Here is a 26,450-nt window from a genome sequence, read left to right as displayed (position 1 = left end):
GGTTTTTCCATGTTGGTCAGCTTGTCTTGAGCTCCTGGCCTCAGGTGATCCGCCCGCCTTGGCCTCCCAAAGTGTTGGGATTACAGGCGTGAGCCACCATGCCTGGCAATTTTATATAACTTTTATGTATCAAAAATATGCTTTTTGATTTTTTTCCCCATCTATTAAAAATGTAAAAGACATTCTTAACTTACAGGCCATATAAAAAACAGGTGAAAGGTTGGCTTTGGCCCACAAGTGTGGTTGGCTCACCCTTAATTGAGAATGCAGCACATCTCTATCTTGAGAATTGTCTCCTCACTCCAGATGTTTTCTATTCTTGGAACCCTATTGCATAGAAAAACTCCTTTTAAAAAAATGGATTCGGGGGTAAATGTGCAGGCTTGGTTACATGGGTTAATTGTGTGATGCTGAGGTTTGGAGTATGGATGGTCCCATTACTCAGGTAGTGAGCATAGTATTCAACAGGTAGTTTTTCAGCCCACTCCCCCCTCTAGTAGTCCCCAGTGTCTGTTCTTATTTTTATGTCCGTGTGTATTCAGTATTTAGCTCCCATTTGTAAGTGAGAACATGTGATATTTCATTTTCTTTTCTGTGTTAATTTGTTTAGGATAATGACTTACAGCTGCATCTATCAACATCATTTTTCATAGAAGTAGAGAAAACCATTCTAAAATGTATATGTAACCAAAAAGCCAGAATAGCCAAAGCAATCCTAAGCAAAAAGAACAGAGCTGGAGGTATCACATTGCTAGACTTCAAACTCTACTATAAGGATATAGGAACTAAACTTGATATTGCTGCAGAAACAGACACATAGACCAATGGAACAGAATAGAGAACCCAGAAATAAAGCCACACAGCTACAACCATCTGATCTTCAACGAAGTCTACAAAAATAAGCAATAGGGAATGGACTCCCTTTTCAATAAATGGTGTTGGGATAACTGGCTAACTATATGCAGAAGAATGAAACTGAATCCCTACATTTCACCATATATAAAAATTAAGATGGATTAAAGATTTAAATATAAGACCTCACACTATAAAAATCCTAGCAAAAAACCTAGAACATACCCTTCTCATCGTTGGCTTTGGCAAAGAATTTATGGCTAAGTCCCCGAAAGCAACTGCAACAAGAACAAAAATTGACAAGTGAGACTTAATCAAATTAAAGAGTTTCTGCACAGCAAAAGAAACTATCAAGAGAGTACACAGACAGCCTACAGAATGGGAGAAATACTCTTAAAATACCTTATATGTAGTGATATTCCAAAAGCCTGGAAATAGACATTTTAGATTTTTTTTTTTGTCTTCACTGTATTTGTTTAATTATGTCTTCCTGGAATAGAGTGGCTTATATTTTCTTTGAGAATTCCCTTCTGCTTGTATCTACATGACAAAATCACTTGTTAGTGCTGTGAACATTATTCAGAATACTGATGTGCAAAACCTTGTCTTTTTACTACAGGAACTGTTGTTCAAGAAGGCAGAACTTTTTGGTGGTTAAAAATGTGAGCTGTGGAGTCAGACATGGAGTTTTGAGGCCCAGTTCCACATCTTACTAGCTCTAATCTGGAGTGAGTTATTTAACTACTAAGTCTCAGTTAAAGCATTGACAATAGTAATACCAAGGATGAGAGTTAGCCCTTATCAGTGTCTGGTAAACTGGCAGGGATATAGCCGAAAAATGAGACCTGGACTTCAGCTTGCCTCCTGCTCCATACCCCAGATTTCATTTCTTCACTCTTTCATTTAGCAGATATTTCTTGAGCACTGGCTATGTGTTTTCTAAGTGGAATAAACGGAAACTTCTAAGCCACAGGTGTAGCCTTATAAGCTTGATTGGAAAGGCTATCCTGTAAGCTGAAGTCTTAGTGAATGGGGAGGAAGCAATTGAGAACAGGAAGGGAAGGTAAAGGGTAGTATTGCTGGATAGCATGAGCAACAGACAAGTTTTTGGTTGTTTCTTTTTTTATAATAAGCATGACATATTGGTGGTTTGGAAGCATTAATGGACTCCAAAGAGGATAACCATGGATCCCAGGGTCCATGGAGTATAGATGAAAGAGCAGCCTCCTTTGCAGAGGGCTGTAAAAATGGTGTTTTCCCAAGAGACCCAGGTTTCTATGAAAGCAAAAATGGAAGGAACATTCACTGAAGAGTTTGAGGATATAAAGGAACACAGTTTTATGCCACATAATTGAAAGTCAGAGTGTCGGCTGTGCCGGGGGAGAAGTAGGAAATTGGACCAAGAAGAAGCAGAGAGCAGTGACTTGAGGGAAAGAAAACTGAGGAGAATATGGTTTGGAGAGAAACAGGAATAACTAGAATGTGAGACTGGTGAGCTGGTGACATTACTAGCCTTGTGGTTGCCTGAGAATTGACCCCGTCTTCCCCAGGGGTTGGGCACTCAGGCTGCTATATGCAGGCAGCCACAACCTGATTTAATGATACCTCTGAGGGGGTACATCTGCTCTCTGAAAGGAGTCTACTGTTGTCTGGCTCAAAGTTGAGGGCCCTGGGAAAAGGCTCAGGGGTAAAGGCTCTTGCCTCAACAACAAAGTGGATACTCTCTCATTCAATCAACAGATTTGTTGAGCAATTAATATGTATCAGGCAATATTCTATGCTCTGGGGATATACCAGTGAACAAGACAATCAATAAACAAAAATGTTATAAATAAAGTTTTTAGGATTTTGGAAGGTGATAAGTGCTGTGAAAGAAAATAGAGCAAGACAAGGGAATGCTGTTGAAGAGATTGCAGATTTCAATGGGACAGTCAAAGTAAAACTCATTGAGAAGGTGGCATTTGAGCAAAGAGTCAAAGGAAGATAGGCAGAGCATTCCAGAAAGAACCCTAAGGAAATCTCAGTCTCCATTATAAGGAATATAACACAATGAGCCAGGAATGTGCCCGTTAGTCCAGGACAGAGATGAGCCATCTGGATTTCTTGAAGGAGCCAGATCCTGGTGTCCAGGTGTGAGTTTCCTGAGCTGATGTGGGCCTTCTGGGAGCAGATTTAATTAAATGGAAGTTTCACCTGTTTCTGCTGGGTGTGGGCAAGTGCTCTGTGCTCTGGGAAAGCTCTGTCTGCTGCCACAGTGTGGTGTTTTACAGTTGTCATGTGGGCAAGAGCGTGGGGACTTTAATGCTCAGTCTAATTTCATAAGGAATTCCATGTGAAGACACAAAAATATGAAAATGAAAGCAAACAACTCTTAATCCCCAGAGCCTTGTGAAAACCAGGTCATTTGTAATAGTGGATAAACATGGAGCAGTCTAAATATAGCCTGAGGTGAGTTTAGCACTTCTAAAACAGCCTGTCAAGTTCTCTAGGGCTTCAAGGGGAAAGCATTTATTGAGCACCTACTATATGCCCAGTGGTGCACTAGGTACTTTCTATGTTACCTTTTCCCTCAACATTTGCTTAATCTTATCCAGTATCATGGCTTTAAATGTAATCTATATGCTGATGACGCCTACATTTATATCAAGCCCAGTTCTCTTTCCCCACACTCCAGACTCATTTACCCAATTGCCTCCTTCATTCGGATGTGTATTAGGCATCTCACACTTAACATGTCCAGAACCAAACTCCAGTCTTTTCTACCCCAGGAAATGGCAGCTAACTACATCCTTCTATTGCTCACATCAAATGCTGTAGCATCATTTCTTTGACACTCAAATCTGATAATCAGTAAACCCTATTAGCTTTACCTTAAATACCCTCAGATCCAACCACTTCTCACTACCTCTATATCATCACTCTGTCCAAACCACCACCTCCCACTGAACTTTTGCACTCCTAACTAGTCTTCCAGATTTTATGCTTGCTTCTCTGTGGTCTGTTTCCATACTGAAGCCAAAGTGATCCTATTAAAATACAAGATAGGTCTTATTACTCCTGTGATCAGAACTCCTCAGTGGCTCCCCATTTCTTTTAGAATGACAGCCAGAACCTTTACAGTGCTCACCAAGGCCCTACATGGTCTACACCTTGGTTTCTTGTTGGTCTCCTGATTTATTGTTTTATCCTGGGCTCCTTGCTGTGATTTGGATACTCCAGGCCTGTTCCCGCCTCAAGACTCTTGGCATTTGATCATTCCCTTGTCTGGAACACTCTTCCCCAGATACCTGCAGAGATTGTGCACTCCCTTACCTTTTTAGAACGTAGTTCAAATGTTACCTTCTTAATAAAATCTCCCTTACCCATCCCATTTAAAATCATAGCCCCATCCCCTATTGGCATTCCCTGTTCCCCTTTACTATGTCATTTTCTCCAGGGTGTCTATCACTCTCAGATGCTGCATATGTTTTTACTTGTTTATTGTCTGTCTCCATCTACTAGAGTAGATGAAAAATAGAAATAGAAAAAAATAGTTTCTCTATTTTGTTCCCTACATTTTCTAGCAGCAAAACCAGTGTCTACTGTATTACTTGTTGATCAATTAATAAATATTTGTTGCGTGGATAAATGGTGGACAACTCTATGAAGTAGATGGTATTTAAATGCATTTTAACAAATGTGAAAATGACTATAGAAGGAATAAGTAATTTACTTGTGTTCACCGAACTAAATGTGATCAAGCCAGTATTTGAACCCTTCTCTGCCTGCCTCCAAACTTTTTTACTTTTCTCACTATTCAACATAGCTTTCTGTTTTTCCAAATTCACAGTCAGTTTGATCCTACGTTTTAACTATATACCAGAGGCTTTGTAAGGGCAAGAAGTAGGAATGTTCTGCTCACAGATATATTCACAATGCCTAGTATAGTGTTTATGTGCATAGTAAATATCAATAAATATTTGTTCAGTCAATCAAGGACAGAAGGAAGAGGGTATGAGTAAGAGAGAATAGAGCCACCTTTAATAACAAAATCCAGATCTTTCAAGTATTGTTATTAGAAGATTTTTAGGGAGGGGGGTGCAGTGGTGAGGACTGTCAGGTGGCCCCTTCCTTTATCTAACCCTGACTTTCCCCATCTCCTGGAGAGACTGTCACTTGAAGAACTTCTGCCACCATCATGCTGACTTCAGAGGGCCAGCTTCTCTTTAATGCCTTAAAAAAAAAAAAGAGGAAAGGGGGGTGTGTATGGTGGGGGGACACTTTCTTTTGGCTCCTCTAAGCAAAGCTAAAAATATTTCACTAAAGATTAAAAGAGGACAACAGAGAAATTCACCTTGAGAGGACAAGAAATCCAAAGGAGTAGTCTGGTTTCCAAAATGATTCTGTCTCTTCTATAGCTAGCACAAGCCAGGGCCATACTTACTTCACAACAGGAGAGCACGGCATTGCAGGATTTGGCTAGCTTCCTTGCTTCATGACATCTAGCCTTTTTCACAGCCCACTGTTCAAAGACTTTCTCCTAGACATCTTGAGCTATGTGATCAAGACCGAAAGAGCCAAATTCCCACTTTGCAGCTTACCAAGGACTCTCTCTGCACAGTGGTTTTTGACCTTGACTGCATATTGGAATCACCTAGAGAGCCTAAAAAATTACTGATGCCTGCATCCCATCCTCTAGAGATTTTGAAGTCATTGAGCGAGGACACAGCCTTTGCATTAGGATTTTTAAAGCTGCCCAAGTGAGTCTAATATGCAGCCAAATTGAGAACCACTGCTTTAATAAAAGATTCTGTTTCCTGTCTGAGGAAGTCTCCACTTCCCTAGGTAATTGATACCAAGAATAAATCTGTCTGTACGAAGGAGTATGTCTATGTGTGATGATTCATAACTAAGACCTCGCTACCCAGAGATTCTTATTTAGTTGATCAGGAATTGGGGCTCAGGTACCTTTATGTTTGAACATTCTCTCAGACGATTCTAATGTGCCAGCGTCAAGAACCATGAAGTGACCTCAGGCTTGTCACTATAATCATATCTGAATATAATATAACAACTACTGCAGAATATCATCATAGTTATGTTAGGGTAGTGCAGTTGCAGCTACTTTCTTTTCTTTTGATTCAAAATATTGTTTTTATTACACCCTTACAATGAAAAAAAATGTTTGGATGTTTCTGTAATTTTTTCAAACTTTCAGTATGGGCTATAGATCTCTAGACACTATTTTCAGAAATCCATTTTATATTAGTTTTTGGTTACCAATTTTTTCTCTAGTTTTTCTTAATGGTCTTTTAAAATCTCAGCCAATTGAAGAACTTCCTATACATTATATTGACTAATTTATCTTGTCCTTATCTATAATTGAAATAAATATATGTGTAAAGATGTAATATTTGTCTTTTCTATGCTGCCAAACTCCAGGAGACCTGAGGGTGGAACTTGAGAAGCCTGGAGGAATGGGCAGAGACCAAATTATGTGGGGCTTTAGAGATAACAAGGAGAAATTTGGGCTTCATCTCAAGGGCAAAAGATGCCTTGAAGAGTTTTAAGCAGATGAGTAGTGACATAATCAGTTTTGACCCTTAGGAAGATGTCTTTGGCCGCAAGAAGGTAATTTGATTAGAGAGGGGCAAGAATGGAAAGAGAGAGGGTACTTAGGAGGCTATAGTAGAAGTACAGAGTAGAAATCGACAGAGAAAATCAACAAAACAAAAGCTAGTTCTTTGTAAATATCTATAAAATTGATAAACCTCTAGCCAAAAAGAGAGAAAGAGAAGATATAAATTACTAATATGAGAAGTAAACATAGGATCATCACTACTAATCCGTAGATATTAAAAAGATAATGGGCTGGGTGAGGTGGTTCATCCTATAGTCCCAGCACTTTGGAAGGCTGAGGCAGGAGGATCGCTTGAGCCCAGGAACTTAAGACCAGCTTGGGCAACGTAGGGAGACCTCGTCTCTTCAAAAAAACAAAATCAGCCGGTTGTGCCTGTAATCCCAGCTACTTAGTAGGTTGAGATGGGAGTATCACTTGAGCCTGAGAGGTCAAGGCTGCAGTGAGCTGTGATCACACCACTGCGCTCCAGCCTGGGCGACAGAGTGAGACCCCGTCTCAAAACAAAAGAAAAAGGATAATAAAAGAACATTGTGAACAACTCTGTACTCACAAATCTGGTAACTTAGATGAAATGGACTGATTCCTTAAAAGACAGAAACCACCAAAACTGACACAGGGAGAAATAGACAATCTGAATAAATCTATACCTACTAAAGAAATTAAATCGCTAATTAATAACTTTCCAAAACAGAAACAACAGTCTCAGATGGTTTTACTGGTGGATTCTATCAAAATTTAAGGGAAAAAATGATACCAAATGGTACCAGTTCTCTACAATGTCTTCCAGAAAATCAAAGCAGTAAGAACACTTTCTAACTCATTCTATGCATCCAACATTACCCTAGACATTACCCTATTACCCAAATAAAGATATTGTGAGAAAGGAAAACTACAGACCAATATCTCTGATGAACATGCTCCAGAAATCCTCAACAAAATTATTAGCAAATTGAATTCAGCAATGTATAAAAAGAATTACATGTTGCAGCCAAGTGGGATTTATTCCAGGTATGCAAGGCTGGTTCAGCTTTCAAAAATTAATTAATGCATATTCTGTGACATCAACAGGCTAAAGAAGAAAAATCATATATCCATAGATGTAAAAAAACCATTTGATACAATCCAATACCTATTCATGATTTTTTTAAAAGTTATCAGCAGACTATGAGTAGAGGGGAACTTCCTCAATTTGATCAAAAAACCTATAGCTAACATCTTGCTTAATGATGAGAAACTGGATTCTTTTCCCCTAAGATTGAAAAAAAACCAAGGATGTCCCCCCCCACCACTCCTGTTCAACATTATACTAAAGTCTTCACTAACACAGTAAGACAAGAAAAGGAAGTAAAAGGCATACAGATTGGGAAGGAAGAAATAAAACTGACACTATTCACAGATGACATGATTGTCTATGTAGAAAATCCCAAAGATTGGCAAAAACATTCTGGAACTAATAAGCAATTAAGGCAAGTTTTCAGGCTGTGAGGTTAACATACAAAAGGCATTTGCTTTTCTATATACCAGCAAGAAGCAGTTGGAATTTAAAATTTAAAACATGGTGTTGTTTACATTAGTGCCAAAAAAAGGAAATACTTAGGGATAAATCTGATGAAATATGTGTGAATGTGTTTGTGCACAGATTCATATATGAATGAAGAAAACTACAAAACTCTAATGAAAGACATCACATAAATCTAGATAAATGGATATTCCACATTTTGATAGAAGGACTCAGTATTGGGTTTTGGGGTTTTTTGGAAACAGGGTTGCCCAGACTGGAGTGTAGCGGTGCAACCACGGCTCACTGCTGCCTTGACCTCCCAGGCTCAAGTGGTCCTCCTACCTCACCTCTCAAGTAGCTGGGACTACAGGCATGCGCTACTACACCCAGCTAATTTATTTATTTATTTATTTATTTATTTTATTTTGTAGAGTGAGGGTCTTGCTATGTTGTTGGGGCTGGTGTCAAACTCCTGGGATCAAGCAGTCCTCCTGCTTTGGCCTCCCAAAGTGCTAGGATTACAGGTGTGAGCCACTGTGCCCAACCTCAATATTATTAAGATGTCAGTTCTCTACTTGATCTATACATTCGATGTAATCAGAATCAAAATTGCAGCAAGTAATTTTATGAATATCAACAAACTTATGTTAAAGTTTATGTGGAAAGGCAGAAGACCCAGAATCTACTGACGATGAAGAAGAAAGTTGGAGGATTGACAGTACCTGACTCCAGACCTACAATAAAGCTATCAAGATACAATCAAGATAGCATGGTATTGGCAAAAGAATGGACAAATAGATCAATAGAATAGGATAGAGATTGCATAAATTTACCCACACAAATATAGTCTGTTGATCCCAGACAAAGGGGCAAAGGCAATTCAATGGAAAAAAGGATAAATTTTTAAACAAATGATACTGGAATAATTAGATATCTGTATGTACAAATTAATCATTCACCTTGTACCTTTCACAAAAATTAACTCAAAATGGAACCTAAATAGACTAAATGTAAAACCTGAAACTATAATAAACTTCTGGAAGATAACATAGAAAATTTATGTGACTTTGGGTTTGGTAATGAGTTTTTAGATACAAAACCAAAAGCACAATTCAGGAAAGAAAAATCAATAAGTTGATTTTATTAAACTCTAAAACTTGTACTCTGTGAAGTTCACCGTTAAGTGAATGAAAAAACAAGCCACAAACTGGGGAAAAAATTGCAAATGCATACCTGATTAAGGACTTGTATTCAGAATATACAAAGAACTCTTAAAACTCAACATTAAGAAAACAACCAACCCAATTAAAAAAATGGGCAAAAGAACCAAAAAGACACCCTTTCCAGATGGTCAAAAAAGATACGCAGATGGAAAATAAGCATATGAAAAGATGCTTGCGTTATATGTCATTAAGGAAATGCAAATTAAAACAACAGTGAAATACTATCACACCTATTAGAATGACTCAAAACAAAACAAAACAAAAACCTGACAGTCTCAAATGCTGACAAGGATGTGGAGCAGTAGGAACTCTCATTCACTGCTGGTGGAAATGCATAATGGTTTGGCCACTTTGGAGCACAGTTTGACAGCAGCTTACGAAGTGAAGCATAATATGACCATATGTTCTAGCAGTCACCCTCCTAAGTGTTTACCCAGTGGAACTGAAAACTTACATCTACACAAAAACTATACATGAATATTTATAGCAGCTTTATTCATAATTGCCAATAACTGGAAGCATCAAGATGTCCTCAAACTGTGGCACATCTAGACAATGGACTACTATTCAGCACTAAAAAGAAATGTCTGTTTAAAAAAAAACAAAAAACACCACTAAGGGCTTTTAAATCAGGAAATATAAAAAGTATATTTTATAAAACAGCTATAACCAACATCCAAGGGCTTTGAAATCAGAACGTTCTATATTCAAATCTTCCTTCTACCACTTCCTAGTTGAATTTTTTTATTTCTTTGTTCATAAAATGGGAAGAATAATTCCTATCGTATAGGACTGTTTAAGGATTAACATTGGTTAATTAATGTTGGTTACATTCCTCCACTCTATTATTTTGCTTCCCAAATATAACTTACGAATATTCTTCCTGCCTGTATCCATTGTTACCCCTTCAACCAGGTCTCCTCATTTCTCTCTTGGACTAGTGCATGTCATTCATCTGCATAAAAATCCTTCAGTGGCTCCCCATTGCCTCCATCAGCAAGTCGAGACTCCTCGTCCTAGCAGCAAGACCATGCTGTGGTCTCACAGGCTTTGTTCTGTCAATACTAATGTATTTGCAGTTTCTGATGTGTGCCAGGCTCTCTTTCTGCTTTGGACCCTTGCACATGTTGTATCCTTGGCTGAGAATGCCCTTCTACTTTCTCTCTTTTCTTGACAGTACCTCCTCAAGATACCTGCCCTAATTCCCAAGACCACTTTAATTGTCTGTCTCCTCCATATGTTTTATATAACAGTGGTTGTACTTATACCCAAAGGTAATTTTTTTTTTTTTTTTTTGAGATGGAGTCTCGCTCTGTCGCCCAGGCTAGAGTGCAGTGGCGCAACCTCAGCTCACTGCAAGCTCCGCCTCCCAGGTTCACATCATTCTCCTGCCTCAGCCTCCCAAGTAGCTAGGACTACAGGTGCCTACCACCACACCCAGCTAATTTTTTTTTCCATCAGCCCTATAAAATGTACATTACTATAGCTATTTTAAGAGTTAGGGAAACCAGTTGTGTCTTACCTGAGGTTGCATACCTAGTAAGTGACTTAAACTCCAATTTTCTTACCTTAAACTGATTACGCTTTACATCAAAGAAAGTTGGGGCTTTGGTAAGAACAGGATAGAGGAGTCAGTTTTCTCTTGTCAAAAATGAAAATAATACTTACCTTAGAGTAGGACTGCTCCAAAGGTGGACAGGGCCCTGGCCAAATATGTTTTGCAAGGCCTCTGCCTGCATAAACCAGTTGATAGGTCCATGTATGGTATAATGACTTACTAAGGATTTAGAACAATGGGTAGAGAAGAGATGCTTATGTATTTGTTATCCAATCAGTGCATATGAAAATTCTTTTGGGTACCCAGACACCACCACCTTTTTCTACTCAGGTTCAGGAACCATCTCTTTGTGTTTTCTATTGTCAAATATATCGTTGCTGGAAAGTTTCATATCTCCTGCCACAAAAAACAAGTATCTGTATTATTAGTACTCAGTGCCATGGCTTTTTGGAAACTGTTTTGTGGAAACGGTGATCTTCTCCCTTCAGTTCTCCAGTATAGTTCAGCTCATGCTGGATACATCATTTCATGAGGCTGCACTATCCTTCCTAAGGCCCGGGAGTACTGTCTTCCAGTGACTCTCAAAGGTGGGACTGCTTTGTTGGTGATGACCACACATACCAGTGTCAAAGAGTGCAGGGAAAATGTGAATGGTAATGTTTTCTGGTCATGTTAAATGTATCATTTGACATTTTATAGTGTAAACAGAACAGTGCATCTTCCAACCATGGCTTCTCCTGGACTCCTTCAGCCCCACATGCCTGGATCTAAGGGAGGTACTACTTTTTAGAGGATTATTGTAAAGCTAAATTAGATCATTAGATCCCCTGTCTGGTACCTGGTTTGTGCGCAGTGAATGTTACTTCCCTTGTGTTTTTCACTACCGCCCAGAAAGAGGATGTGTTTTTATTTTTAAGGAAATGAAGTGTGGAAGCAAAATTGAATTGGAGAGTCACGGCAGATCTCTGGTGGAGTGCTTCCGTGAGAACTGTCTGTTGAAGCACTTGGAGAACTTAGTGGGGAGCATCCCTCCAGCTAAGATGAAGTAAATTACAAGGCCCTGAAGACAAATGTAACCTGGAGTAATGTCAGCTTGAGAATCACTGATCAAATAGAAATGTGGCCTGGTTTGATGAAAAGGTATTGCAGTGCCTAGCAGCAAGAGCAGAAAGGCAGGGCCTCCGGAGCTGAGAAATACCACAAGTTTCAGATGACTCAGATCAAGCAGTCCCTTTTTTCTTAAAGTGATAGAAGACATTTGACAGTGCTTCAGCATTTATCATAGATGGCTGTACATGGGGCAAAAGCTGTAGAGAAACCCGAGTCTACATTGGAGGTCACAAAGAGCAAAGAGTCAGTGATGTCTAGGGTAGAATGGATTGGCACAGCCCATATGTGGGTAGATGAAGAAACTGGTGACAATGCAAGAAGACCCAGCAGACCTGGAGTAACGGGTCAGACAGGCAGCAATCAGAGGAGATAGAAGTTGTCCTTAAGGAGAAGCATTTCCATCTTGGGGCTTGAGAGGATCTATGGCAGTAAAGGCTATTTCAAAAAAAAAAAAAAAATTAAAGTGAAAATATTTAATGACAGAATAGGATTACTCAAGCTAGGCAAAGCTGCTTCTGCCATTTCCCTCATCATATCATTATCCCAGAAACAACTCTCAAGTACTTGGAGAAAGGCATCCTCATGAGGAAGGTAGAAGATGGAATTGAAGAATTCCCTCCTCTGTGGATGGAGCGAGCTCTGTGTGGAGAGGCTCATCTGCACGCTTATGCATGTCCCCCTAGCATGGTCACACTGGCTTTGATTAAGCTGCTGGGTTGTTAGGCAGGGTGCTAAGTACTGCATACATGGTCTTCTTTTCTCATAACAAGTGCTTTAAACTAAATTAGCACATGAATTGAGGGAGCGGGCATGGTAGGGGCTGATCTGAGTCCAGTCCTCTCTGCAGTGATTCTAGAAACTAGACTGTTGGTTACATGATGTCCATCACTGATCTGTAGAGTCCTCAGGAATAACCATCAGTGACCCTTTCCCAGTTTCTCTGGCCATCACCCTACTTCCCCCTTACACTTCCTGTTGATTAACCTTCCAAGGCAAGGTAACCAACTGATTTCAGTCCAGCATTTTATTGGGTACTTGTATACTCTGTGCCATACATGCTATGCTAAATGATCATATTCTATGAAAGATATTTAAATAGACAATTACTCTTCAGTGTAATGAAGTGTAATGCTAGGCCTTAACTATGTCCTAGTCATCATTGTATCCTTAATCCCAGGCCAGTTAGTTAGCATGTACTGAACACCATCAAGGGGCCAGGCACCATACTCAGTGCCAGCCCTTCTTTCTCAGCGTAACTGTTACAAAAAATTTTATAAAATAAGTACTAGTGTAATCCCAGTTTTAAAGTTGTGGAAATTAAGGGCACAAAACAATTTAAAAGACATGCCCCAAATCACACAGCTATTAAGAGAGCCAGAATAAAAATCCAGGCAGAGTGTCTTCATTGTCTCTAAATATTTGTTGCAGGAGAAATGAGAGGCAGAAAGGGGAAGGCAGTAGGAGAGTAGGGGAATAAGTGAGCAAGCGAAGATGAAGGTCTGCCCCAGGTAGCTCAGGTCCACAGGGGGATGAGTTTATTCTACCTGGGAAGGGAAGCATCATGGAAAGTTCGCAAGGGAAGTGGTGCTTAGAGAATAGGCATCTCTGGCCAAGGCAGGCTAAGGGAGTAGAGCTAAGGCCAGCCCTTCCATTTTTGTGCTAGATCCTTTCCCCCTCCGCCTTCTCAAAGACATTCTCCCCCAACCTGGCCAACATGGTGAAACCTTGTCTACAAAAAATACAAAAATTAGCCGGGCGTGGTGGCGGGCACCTGTAACCCTAGCTACTCAGGAGGCTGAGCCAGGAGAATCCCTTGAACCTGGGAGGTGGAGGTTGCAGTGAGCCGAGATTGCGCCACCGCACTCCAGCCTGGGCGACAGAGTGAGACTCCATCTCAGAAAACAAACAGACAACAAAAAGAAACATTCTCCCTACAACTGTCCTATCTCTACTGCATCGTGAGTCTTTCTTTTATTCTAACCAGCTTCTAAACTTAGGAAAATATTTCCTAACCTCAAAAAACAATTTACCCTGCTTCCCCGCTCCAGCTATTGCCCCATTTCTTTGTTCCTTTGTAACAGAACTCCTAAAAATAGTCTGTGTTTCATGACTTCAGTTTCTCTCCTCCTGTTTTTTCTTAAACCCAGTGAAACAAGTTTCACCTCCACATTCCAGTGGAATGGTTATTGTTGAGGTCGGTGGTGACCTCCCTGTTGCCAAATCCAGCAGTTAGTCCTGTGGCCACACCTTACTGGACCTGCACAGTGTGTGATGCAGTTGGTCTCTGCGTCCTTCCTGTGATACTTCGTTCACCGCAGCATCACACTCTCCCGCTCCTTCAGCCTCCTGCAGTGCTACTCCTCACCTCCCAAATGCTGATCCTTCAGACACACATCAGCCAGGGCACCCTCCCACTGGATATCATGTGGTGACTCTCCCTGTGATTGGATCTGAACCCAAGCCAGGCGCTCATGGCAGCCACGCGTCTCACACAGCGTGTGTGTGGCACCCCAGAGGATAGGCATCCCCTCCAAATGTGCTCCCTCACCACATCCTCATGCGATTGTTGGAATTACGTGGTTTCCACTGCACATGGGGAAGCTGAAAATCAGATTTTCCATCACTTGCTTGTCAGTGTCCTCTGTGAAAGTTTCTGATTCCAGATCTGATGCTTTTCCCATTTATGACCCATTGCTTGGCCTGATTCCTTAAACTCGCTCCTCCTGAGTGAAGCAGGAGAGTGGAAGCGTCTGGTTCCTTCTTTGGGACTCCAGCCTGTCCATCTGGATTTCCTCTTGTGAGTGCAGTGGTGACTCTCTTCACCCCAGGGGCTTGGTAGTCACATTTGCAGGACAATGGGTGCTCTTACTGGGTTTAATGCTAAATCTCCCAAAATGAAAGGCCAGCTGCAGAGGAGAAGAACAAGGGCTGAGTGATTTGATCAGACATCTGTGGGGGCCTGCTGGCATTTGGAGTGTGAGTGCCTTAGAGAGACTAACTATTCTGGCCCCAGGGAGTTGGCGACAGTTAATCTTGGTGGTTTTGACCGCTAACTGCCCTAGAGGTCCCAGCCTGCTGGATGACTCAGAATCCCCAACACTCCCCCTATTCTTCTCTCACTGGGATAGTCAGGAGGCCATTTCTAAGGCATTTTAATTTGGTAATAACTTGACATGACCCACTGTACCCAGAGTTGTATGTTTTAGGAGTTACTGTCGCTTTCTAAATGAGGGGTTCATTTGGAGCCCATCATCCTTGATGTTGAATTGCCTTGCACTGCCGTGGAGGCAGCAGTATCTCCCGCCTTGCCTGCTGGGCTCCAGCTCCCTCTCCATTGTAGATGACGTGATCCTGTGCCCCCTGGACTGTCCCACAGCCCTTCTTCTTTAAGCACCTTGTCAAAAGTTGAGGGGGTAAACGAGAGAGAAAAAAGGTGGCCAAAAGTTTGTCCGTTGTGCGTTTATTTCTGCACTGCACTGTGTTAAGAAGGGCCCCTGCTGTCCATCTTTCTGCTGTTTATGGAACCTTCTAGAATTCAGAAAGACCACAGGAACTCACAGCACGAGGCAGGCAAGCAGATGGTGGGAGATTGGGAGACAGGACATGAAGAGACTCAAAATGCCTTACTGCCGCGGACCAGAGCTCTGTGAGACCTTCTGGACTGTCTTCTCCACCCCGTCTCCAACTGTGTTGACCCCTCCTGTGCTGTCTTGTGCCTTCCTCTGTGACCGTGTTGGTGGCAGTGCCCTGTTAAGAGTTCCTGCACTGGTGTTAGAGACCTTGGGTTCTAATCCAGTGTCTACCACTTATATGATCTTGGATTAGTCTCTTCATCTTTCTAGGCCTTGTGTGCAAATTAATTCATAGCACCAACTCACAGAGTTGTTGAGAGAGCTAATTGAAAACATCTAGAACGTTTTCGTCACTGTGCCTAGTCAAAAAGCTTGTAATCAGTTCCATAATTGCACCGAGGTTTATATTTCATTTCAAAAATACAGTTGTTTACGTAAGAAAAGATTGTTTTGCTCTTGTTAAAATTCTGGCTTTCTTTTGCCTACCAAATAAAGTCCCAGCTCCTTGGCTTGTCACTCAGCCTTCAGGTTGCATTTCAGGCTTTGAATTTCCTTGGTGGGGGATGCTTGAAAATGTAGATTTCTAAAAGAAATTGTGCGTTGATCAGATGAGTTTGTATATGTTCAATGAGCAGTTACTCTGTGTAAGGCTCTGGGCTAGGCCCGAGGGGTCTATGGTGAATCAGACATGACAGTAGGCAGTGGCATCATCATTTCTTGTACCACCACTCCACACCCACCCGCCCAGACCCTGCAGAAGGCATCCTGGAGGGTAGGCTTCCCACAGGGCCCCATCACAGTAGAGCAGCTGGGCACCAGAGTGTTGGCAGCAGGCCTAAGGGTGGGGGTGGAGGAAGTGGACTGGCAGTCAGCCAGGGCTTACTCAGGTGCCCCAGCATGCAGGGCCTCCAGCCCACAGAACCCATTCACTGACTATATCCTGTTCTTTGGTTGTGATCTTCTCTAGACTGAATGGTGCAGAGATTTTGGTGGCAGGGCAGTGACTCCAGACCCAAATTGAATGCATAAGGACATTGAAACCCAAAGATGTGAGGTGGCATGATTGTGGTCACACAGCAACAAGCCAGGATTAGAACACAAGTCCTCTGAAAAGTACGCAGCAGTCTCGGCCTTGCAGGTTCCTGAGATTGCGTTGTCTGCAGTGAGACTGTCAGGGTCATTTTGTTCCTTAAGAAAGTTATAGGGGTCTTCTCTGTGCCCATTTATGCAAGGCACTGGAGAGGGTAGGCAGGGTTAAATCAGACTCTGACCTTAGGATTTTACAGTGTGTCAAGGGAGACATACTACCAAAAATTACAATACAGAATAGCAAGTGCTGGGGGTAAGTATATGATGTGAGGGGCAGGGGGAGTGACTGTACAAGCACAGAGGAGGCACTTAGCCCAATCCGAGGGTCAGAGAATCACTCCCAGTGAAGCTGATATTTCAGCTTAATCATGAAGGACCAGTAGTTATTAGCCAGATGAAGAAGGACAAGGAATAACATTACAGGCAGAGAGACCAGGAAGGCATCCTCAACTAAAAGTCTAATGGTTACATCAATAACCCCAATTACATACATTTATCATGTCTGTATTCGGCCACTGTTCGGGACAGTTCCCACTGTTGGGGAATGGTTCCTACTGGGTGGATCATAGCATGAATGGAGAGAATAAAAGCAGATGAGGCTGGCCATGTAGGAACATACAAGGAAGGTGGAAAGGCCAGGGGCTCTGACCATCAGACCCTGAGTATCTCTATCCTGTGAACTCCAAGCACCACTCCCCCGGGTATTGGAGCCTTGATAGAGCTCCTCATTTCCTTGGTATCAGGCTTCCTGCAAAGAATCTGTGAGTATGAGCTGGGCATGGTGGCTCCATGCCTGTAATCCCAACACTTTGGGAGGCCGAGGTGAGAGGATCGCTTGAACTCAGGAGTTCAAGACCTGCCTGGGCAACACAATGAAACCCTGTCTCTTAAAAAGAAATCTGTGAGAATCCAGGTAAGTTCCTTTTACAGATACTATCCAGGGGCCTGACTTACTTATCTATTCCTTTAGGGTTTGGGGATTTATTTTGTTTTTACCCTTAAAGCCTTAATGTGGAAAAATGCCTGAAGTGCTGATTATAGGAATGAAGCTTCACTCAAGAGTCAAACACCTACAGCTCCTTACGAATTAATAACCCACTCAGTGCTCAGTACCTGGCAAGCTGTAACTTTCCTTCTCTTCCCATAGGCCTGCTGAATTAGCCACCAAGTACGCAAACTTTTCAGAGGGAGCTTGCAAGCCTGGCTATGCCTCAGCCTTGATGACGGCCATCTTCCCCCGGTAAGTGCTTCTGTTTCCTCTACTGCCTAGACAGCCTGGTCTGGGGTCCAAGAGCCAGAAACTCTGCCTCTCACAGCCAGTCATGTTCTCCTATGCTCTGGAAACCATGGGTTCCTAGAAAGGACTCTGCCTTTAAGTTAGTTCCTACTCCAGTCCTACTCCATGCCCTTGCTTTGCCTTATTCCCATCCTGTCTCTGGAGCTTGCACCTTGTGGCACAGCCTATTTCTGCGGAAGGATAACCTACATGGTTGCCCCATGCAAGCCAGGTATCCGAGGCAGCCAGAGAAGGCTGCCAAGCACAGAAGCTCCTAGACCTAGTATCAGTGGCCAAACGAACTTTTTTGGAAGCTGGGACCAACTAGCTGGCTTCAGGGAGGCATATCCAAATAAAGCAGGGAACAAAGAGAAATTTCTGAGGCTGTCTTCAGTTTTAGCACTTTCCTTCTCTGTCCATTTTGCATTCTGGAGCTGCTGGCTTCTTCGGCACCTGACAGAATCTGTGCATAACCTAGGGAGTTCCTTTTACCAAATGCTGCTAAAGAATCTTGCTTACCGATCCATCCTCCTTTTTGGTTTTCTTTTCTGAAGCCTTGATATGGAAAAGGAGCTGAAGTGCTGAGATGGTCTTTGGAGTGCAGTGAAACTGTCAGAGTCATTTTGTTCCTTCTGATTTGGAGGGGCTGGAGGAAAGACTGCCTAGGATTGTCTGGGCACTTGGACCACCAGAGGAGTGCTAGGGGTGGGCTCTGCTCATTGGGGAAAGGACTTGCCTCCCATCCCTTAGAAGGCTGAGGTTAAGACACACAATGTGCTTGCAAAGGAATGCTGAGAAACAGCTGGCCCCAAAGTAACTCCAGGATATTTGGTTTTTATGCTCCCTTTCTTTTCTAACGTGAGCAGTCTCAGCTTAGCTCCTTGTGTAAAGCAAGGGCTATGCTGACTGAGTATCCAGTGCTCAGATAGAGATCTCTTTGTCCAGGGTCTGCCTTCTGAATTGATTCCAAATATTTTGCTTCCTCCAGCTATTTATTGAGTGCCCCTGTGTCTGGCTTTGTGTTCTGTATTCTTAACACAAGTTTTTGCAAGCCTATATGACTCAGTCCCTTGGCCCAGACACCTGTGAGTTTTCCTTGACCAGTATATAGGTTTCTTTTACTTTTTCTAATTGAAAGTAATACAGGCATGTGGAAAACAAAATAAAACAAAAAAAAACCCTCAAACAATACAAGAGGGTATATACTGCCACTCCAGGCCCCTTCCAGAGACAGCCAATATTACCATAAATGGGAACATACTGTATTTAGTATTCTGTGCTGTATATTAGGCCATTCTTGCATGTCTATGAAAAAATATCTGAGACTCGGTAAATTGTAAAGAAAAGAGGTTTAATTGGCTTATGGTTCATTAGGCTTTACAGGAAGTATGGTGCTGGCATCTGCTTCACTTCTAGGAGGGCCCCAGGAAACTTAAAATCATGCCAGAAAGCAAAGGGGGAGCAGGCACGTCATATGGCAAAAGCAGGAGCAAGTGAGTGAAAGAGAAGAAGTGCTACACACTTTTAAACAACCATATCTCACAAGAATTCACTCACTATCACAAGAACAGAACCAGGAGGATGGTTCTAAGTCATTAATGAGAAACCACCCCCATGATCCAGTCACCTACCACCAGGTCCCATTGGAGATTACATTTTTTTCCTTCCTTTTTTTTTTTTTTTTTTTGAGACAGGGTCTTGCTGTGTTGCCCAGGCTGGAGTGCACTGGTGCAATCTTGGCTCGCTGCAGCCTTGACCTCCGGGCTCAAGCAATTAGCCCACCTCAGCCTCCCGAGTAGTTGGGACTCCAGGCACATGCAACCACACCTAGCTAATTTTTATATTTCTGGTAGAGGTGGGGTTTTGCCCTGTTGCCCAGGCTGGTCTCAAACTCCTGGACTCAAGCGATCCACCCACTTTGGCCTCCCAAAGTGCTGGGATTACAGGTTTGGGCCACTGAGCCTGGCTGGGGATTACCTTGCAATGTAAGATTTGGGTAGGGACAAATATTTAGACTGTATAATTCTGTCCCTGGCCCCTACAAATCTTATGTCCTTCTCGCATGTTAACATACAGTCATCCCTTCTCAATAGTCCCTGCAAAATCTTAACTTATTCTAGCATTAACTCTTAAAGTCCTGAGTCCCATATCTAAATTCTTATCTGGAAATGAGTTCCTTTCACCTATGAGACTGCAAAATCAAAACAAGTTGCTTACTTCTGAGATATAATGGGGGTATAGGCATTGGGTAAACATTCCCATTCCAAAAAGGGGTAATCAGCCATAAGAAAGGGGCTATACACCTCATGCAAGTTTGAAACCCATCAAGGTAGTCATTAAATCTTAAAGCTCCAAAATGATCTCCTTTGACTCCATGTCCCACATTCAGGGCACACTGGTGCAAGAAGTGGGCTCCCAAGATCTTGGGCAGCTCTGCCCCTGTGGCTTTGCAGGGTGCAGTCCCTGCGGCTGCTCTCATGGGCTGGCATTGAGTGCCTGAGGCTTTTTCAGGTGCAGGGTGTAAACTGCTGGTGGATTTACCATTCTGGGAACTAGAGGATGTGGCCCCCTTCTCACAGCTCCACAAGGCAGTTTCCCAGTGGGGACCCTGTGTGAGGGCTCCAGTCTCACATTTCCCCTCCACACTGCCCTAGTAGAGGTTCTCTGTGAGGGCTCTACTCCTGCAGCAGGCTTTTGCTTGGGCAGCCAGGCTTTTCCATACATCCTCTGAAATCTAGGTGGAAGCATCCAAGAATCCTCCATTCTTGCAGTCTGTGCACTCTTAACACCACATGGAAGCTGTCAAAGCTTGCAGCTTGCATTCTCCAAAGTGGCAGCCTGAGCTGTACCTTGCCCTTTTTGAGACATGGCTAGAGCTGGAGCAGCCAGGATGTGGGGAGCAGTGTCCTGAGGTTGCATAGGGGCCAGGCCCTGGGCCCGACCCATGAAACCATTTTTGTCTCCTGGGCCTCAGGAACTATGATGGAAGGGGCCACCTCAAAAATCTCTAAAATGCCTTTGAGGCTTTTTCCCTGTTGTCTTAGATATTAGCACTTGGTTCTTTTTTATTATGCAGATGTCTCTAGCAAGTGGTTACTCCACAGCCTGCTTGAATTCCTCTTCTGAAAAAGCTTTTTCTTTCTTTGCCATGTGACTTGGCTGCAAATTTTCCCAATTTTTATGTTCTGCTTCGCTTTTCAATATAAATTCCAACTTTAAGTCATTTACTTGCACCCGTATCTGAGTGTAAGCTCTTAGGAGCAGCCAGTCATATCTTGAATGCTTTGCTGCTTAGAAATTTCTTCTGCCAGATACGCAATCATCACTCTCAAGTTCAAACTTCCACAGATCCCTTGGGAAAGGGCACAGTGCAACCAAGCTCTTTGCTAAGGCATAACATGTTATGACCTTTGCTGCGTTTCCCAGTGAGTTCCTCATTTCAATCTGAGACCTTGTTGGCCTAGATTTCATTGTCCATATCCCTATCAATATTTTGGTTACAACCATTTAACCAGTCTCTAAGAAGTTCCAAACTTGCCCTCATCTTCCTGTCTTCTTGTGAGCCCTCCAAACTCTTCCAACCTCTATCCATTACCCGGTTCCGAAGTCATTTCCACATTTGCAGGTATCTTTCTAACACTACCTTACTCCTGGTACCAATTTTATGTATTCGGCCATTCTTGCATTGCTACAACGAAATACCTGAGACTGGCTAAATTATAAAGAAAGAGGTTTAATTGGCTCACAGTTCTGCAGGCTTTACAGGAAGTGTGGTGCTGGCATCTGCTTACCTTCTAGGGAGGCGTCAGAAAGCTTACAGTCATGGCAGAAGGCAAACGGAGAGCAGGCATGTCATGTGGCAAAAGTAAGAGCAGGTGAGAGAGGGGAGGTGCCACACACTTTTAAACAACTAGATATTATGAGAATTCACTCACTATCACACGGGAACAGTGCTAAACCATTCTTGAGAAATCAACCTCCGTGATCCAATCTCACCAGGCCCCACCTCCAACACTGGGGATTACATTTCTACATGAGATTTGAGTGAGGACAATTATCCAAACTATATCATGTACCTTCCTTTTTACTCCTAAGAATATAGGTTAGAGATTATTATATTACCCACATATATGGATCCACTTCATTTTTTAAATGAATGCATAATATACAATTGTATGACTGTATCATAATTTTATTCAAATTAAGGTTAAATTAAAATTATTGGTTAATTAAAGGTTAAAATTGTTGGTTAATTGAAGGTTAATTAAAATTATTGGCCTGGTGCAGTGGCTCACGCCTGTAACCCCAGCATTTTGGGAGGCCGAAATAGGCGGGTCACTTGAGGTCAGGAGTTTGAGACCAGCCTGGTCAACATGGCAAAACCCTGTCTCTACTAAAAATGCAAAAATTAGCTGGGTATGGTGACACACACCTGTAATCACAGTTACTTGGGAGTCTGAGGCAGGAGAATCGCTTGAACCAGGAGGCAGAGGTTGCAGTGAGCTGAGATCACATCACTGCACTCTAGGCTGGGCAACAGAGTAAGACTCCGTCTAAAAAATAAATAAATAAAATAAAATAAATTTTGTTTCAAATTAAAGTTTATTGAAGTTTAATTTACAAACAAAATTTCCCTTTTAGTGTAGTTCTGTAAATTTTTATGAATACATACTTTGTGTAGCCACCATTACAATCAATAGTACATTTCCAGCAATCTTAAAATATTCCTGGCCGGGCGCGGTGGCTCAAGCCTGTAATCCCAGCACTTTGGAAGGCCGAGACGGGTGGATCACGAGGTCAGGAGATCGAGACCATCCTGGCTAACACAGTGAAACCCCGTCTCTACTAAAAAATACGAAAAACTAGCCGGGCGTGGTGGCGGGCGCCTGTAGTCCCAGCTACTCGGGAGGCTGAGGCAGGAGAATGGCGTAAACCCGGGAGGCGGAGCTTGCTGTGAGCTGAGATCCGGCCACTGCACTCCAGCCTGGGTGACAGAGCGAGACTCTGTCTCAAAAAAAAAAAAAATATATATATATATATATATATATTCCTTTTTGCTCCTTTGTAGTTAACCTTTCCCCTTACCCCCAGCCCCTGGCAACTACTGTAGTGTTTCCAGAATGTCATATCAATGGAATCGATTATATAGCATGAAGCCTTTTGAGTTTGCATCTTTAACTCAGTGTAACACATTTGTGATTCATACATGTGCTATGTGCATCAGTTGTTTGTTCTTTTTATGCTGATTAGTATTCCATCGAATGGATATAACACAGTCTGATTACCTACTCAGAGGTCAGAAGACATATATATGGGTTAATTCCAGCTCTTGGTAACTGTAAATAAAGCTACTATAAACATTAGTACAGGTTTTTATGTAAATGTATGTATTCATTTTTCTTGAGTAAATACCTAGGAATGGAATGGCTAGGTCCCATGGTAACTGTTTTCCAATGTGATTGTACTGTTTGCTTTCCCACTAGCAGTGAATGACAGTTCCAGTTGCTCTACATCCTTGCCATTAGTCTTTTTGATTTTAGCCATTCTAGTAGGTCTGTAGTGATATCTCAATATCTAAAATTATGGTTTTAATTTGCAATTTACTAATGACTGACAATGATAAATATCTTTTCATGTGTTTATTTTCCATTCTTTTATCTTTAGAGAACTGTCCCAGTCTGTTGCCTTTTTTTTTTTTTGAGATGAAGTCTCACTCTGTCGCCCAGACTGGAGTGCAGTGGCATGATTGCAGTTCACTGCAAGCTCCACCTCCCGGGTTCACACCATTCTCTTGCCTCAGCCTCCCAAGTAGCTGGGACTACAGACACCCGCCACCACACCCGGCTGATTTTTTGTATTTTTAGTGGGGACGGAGTTTCACCGTGTTATCCAGGATGGTCTCCTTTCTCCTGACCTCGTGATCCGCCTGCCTCAGCCTCCCAAGGTGCTGGGATTACAGGCATGAGCCACTGCGCCCGGCTTGTTGCCATTTTTTAATTGGTTGTTTACCTTATTGAACTATAAGAGTTTTTTAAACTTCTGGACAGAAGCCGTTTGTCAGATACGTGATTTGCAGATACCTTACTGTCTCTTACCATTCTCTTTACAATGTCTTTCACAGAGCAGAAATTTCTAATCTTGGTAAAGTCTAATTTTCTACATTTTCTTTTATGGATTGTGCTTTCAGTATTGTATCTGAGATATCTTTCTCCAGTCTAAGGTCAAGAAGCTTTCTCTTGTTTTATTTCAGAATTTTGAGTTAATTTTTGTGTATATAAAAGATTAGAGTTGCCGGGCACGGTGGCTCATGCCTGTAATCCCAGCACTTTGGCAGGCCGAGGCAGGCAGATCACGAGGTCAGGAGATCGAGACCATCCTGGCTAACACGGTGAAAACCCGTCTCTACTAAAAATACAAAAAATTAGCTGGGCGTGGTGGCGGGCGCCTGTAGTCCCAGCTACTCAGGAGGCTGAGGCAGGAAAATGACGTAAACCCGGGAGGTGGAGCTTGCAGTGAAGCTGAGATCGCGTCACTGCACTCCAGCCTGGGCGACAGAGCGAGACTCCGTCTCCAAAAATAAAAAAGATAAGAGTTGAGGTTCATTGGCTGGGCGCAGTGGCTCACACCTGTAATCCCAGCACTTTGGGAGGCTGAGGCGGGCAGATCATGAAGTCAGGAGATCAAGACCATCCGGGCTGACACAGTGAAACCCCATCTCTACTAAAAATACAAAAAATTAGCTGGGTGTGGTGGTGTGTGCCTGTAGTCCCATCTACTCGGGAGGCTGAGGCAGAAGATTCGCATTAATCCAGAGGTTTAATGAGCTGGAGGTTGCAATGAGCTGAGATTGCGCCACTGCACTCCGGACAAAGCAAGACTCCCTCTCAAAAAGAAAAAAAGAGTTTATGTTCACTTTTTGCACGTGGATGTTCAGTTGTTCCAGAACCATTTGTTAAAGACTCTGCTTTCTCCTTTGAATTACCTTGGCATGTTTGTCGAAAATTAGTTGAACGTATATGTATAGGTCTCCTTCTGGACTCCCTAGTCTATTCTGTTGATTTATGACTTTGTGCCAGTATCAGTCATACATGGACAGTCTTGTCTGTTACTAAAGACAGTTTTATTTCTTCCTTTTAAATCTGTATGTCTCATTTCCTTTTTCCTGCTTTATTGTGCTGGCTAGATTCTTCAGTACAGTATTAAATAGGTGAGGTGAGAGTGAACAGCCTTGCCTGTTCCCGGTCTTAGGAGGAAAACATCTAGTCTTTTACCATTATGGTGTTAGCTGTAGGTTTTTCATAGATACCCTTTTTCAGGTAGAGGAAGTTCTCTTCTGTTCCTAGTTTCCTGAGAGTGTTTATCATGAATAGATGTTGAATTTTGTCAAATGCTTTTTCTGCATATTTTGGGAAGATCATATGGCTTTTCTTTTTTAGTCTATTAATATGATGAATTACATTGATTTATTTCTCATTAATTGACTTTGAATGTTGAACCAATCTTTCATTTGTAGGATAAACTTCATTTCGTCTTGGTATATTGTCCTTTTTACACATTGCTGTATTCAATTTGCTAAAATTTTTCAAGGATTTTTATGTCTGGTTATGAAAGATACTGGTCTGTAGTTTTCTTGTGATGTCTTTAGTTTTGGTAATATAGTAATGCTGGCTTCAGAATAAGCAGAAAAATATTTCTTCATCTTCCTACAAATTTTGTGTGCAGTTGGTAATATTTTTCATGAAATGTTTGGTAGAATTCACCAGCAAAATCTAGGCCTGTCTGAAGAAAAAAAAGTTTTTTATCTCTATTCTCATGCACCACTGAACACACTTCTGACACCAGATGTGTCACAGTTTTTCTCACACATGAAGGAGTTCTTGCAGACCCTACTGTGTGTCCTATAATTCAATTCAGTTCTGACATTATCCACCTGGAGATGGCGTCAGATCCCACAGGTTGACGGCTCAACAGGCCTATACCTCACTTCAGATGCTAATCACAAGTAGTAGGTTGTTACCTATACATCTCACCAACCAGCTATAAATTGTGAATTCCAAGACCACCCCCTCTTGGGTTTGATCTGTTTGCTAGAGCAGCTCACAGAATTCAGGGAAACTTGTGTTTATCCGTTTGTTATAAAAGATATCACAAAGGATACAGATGAACAGCCAGATGGAAGAGATGCATAGGGCATGGCATGTGGTAAGGGGTTCACCACCCTCAGGGGACCTCCATGTGTTCAGCAGTCTGAAAGCTCTCTGAACCTTGTCCTTTTGGGTTTTTATGGAGGTTTCTATAAACTCTGTGGAGGATTACATAGGCATGATTCATTACATCATTGACCGCTGGTGATCACATCAACCTTCAGCCCTTTCCCATCCCCAGAGGTCAGAGGGTGAGACTGAAAGTTCCAGCCCTCTAATTGCGTGGTTGGTTCCCCTGCCAACCAGCACCCAACATAAGGCTATCCAGAAGTCACCTCATGAGAACAAAAGATGTTCCCATCACCCAGGAAATTTGAAGGAATTTAGCAGCTCTCTGTCAGATGTGCTCTTATCAGTCAGGAAATTACAAAGGTCTTAAGAGCTCTGAGTCAGAAACTAGGGTCAAAGACTAGATATTAGAACAAATGATTCTCTTAGTGCCCCT

At 42.2% G+C, this 26,450-nt stretch overlaps 1 protein-coding gene across 22 annotated transcripts in view; it reads left to right on the top strand.

Moving 5' to 3' along the window:
• The window catches only part of ST3GAL3 (ST3 beta-galactoside alpha-2,3-sialyltransferase 3), a 231,794-nt gene that overhangs the window by 117,280 nt on the left and 88,064 nt on the right, over nucleotides 1–26,450 (top strand). For 17 of the 22 annotated variants that reach the window (XM_007979059.3, XM_007979055.3, XM_007979052.3 and 14 more), the window contains one exon: nucleotides 17,673–17,765. The exons of the other annotated variants lie outside the window; for them this stretch is intronic. In XM_007979059.3, the coding sequence (XP_007977250.1) occupies nucleotides 17,673–17,765 (93 nt within the window). The remainder of the gene's footprint in view (nucleotides 1–17,672; nucleotides 17,766–26,450) is intronic. 22 annotated transcript variants of the gene reach the window in all.

This window comes from Chlorocebus sabaeus, chromosome 20 (genome assembly GCF_047675955.1).
Source record: "Chlorocebus sabaeus isolate Y175 chromosome 20, mChlSab1.0.hap1, whole genome shotgun sequence".
Classification (NCBI taxonomy): domain Eukaryota; kingdom Metazoa; phylum Chordata; class Mammalia; order Primates; family Cercopithecidae; genus Chlorocebus; species Chlorocebus sabaeus.
The sequence above is the reverse complement of the archived record's forward strand: the minus strand, read 5'-3'. Positions and strand labels throughout refer to the sequence as shown.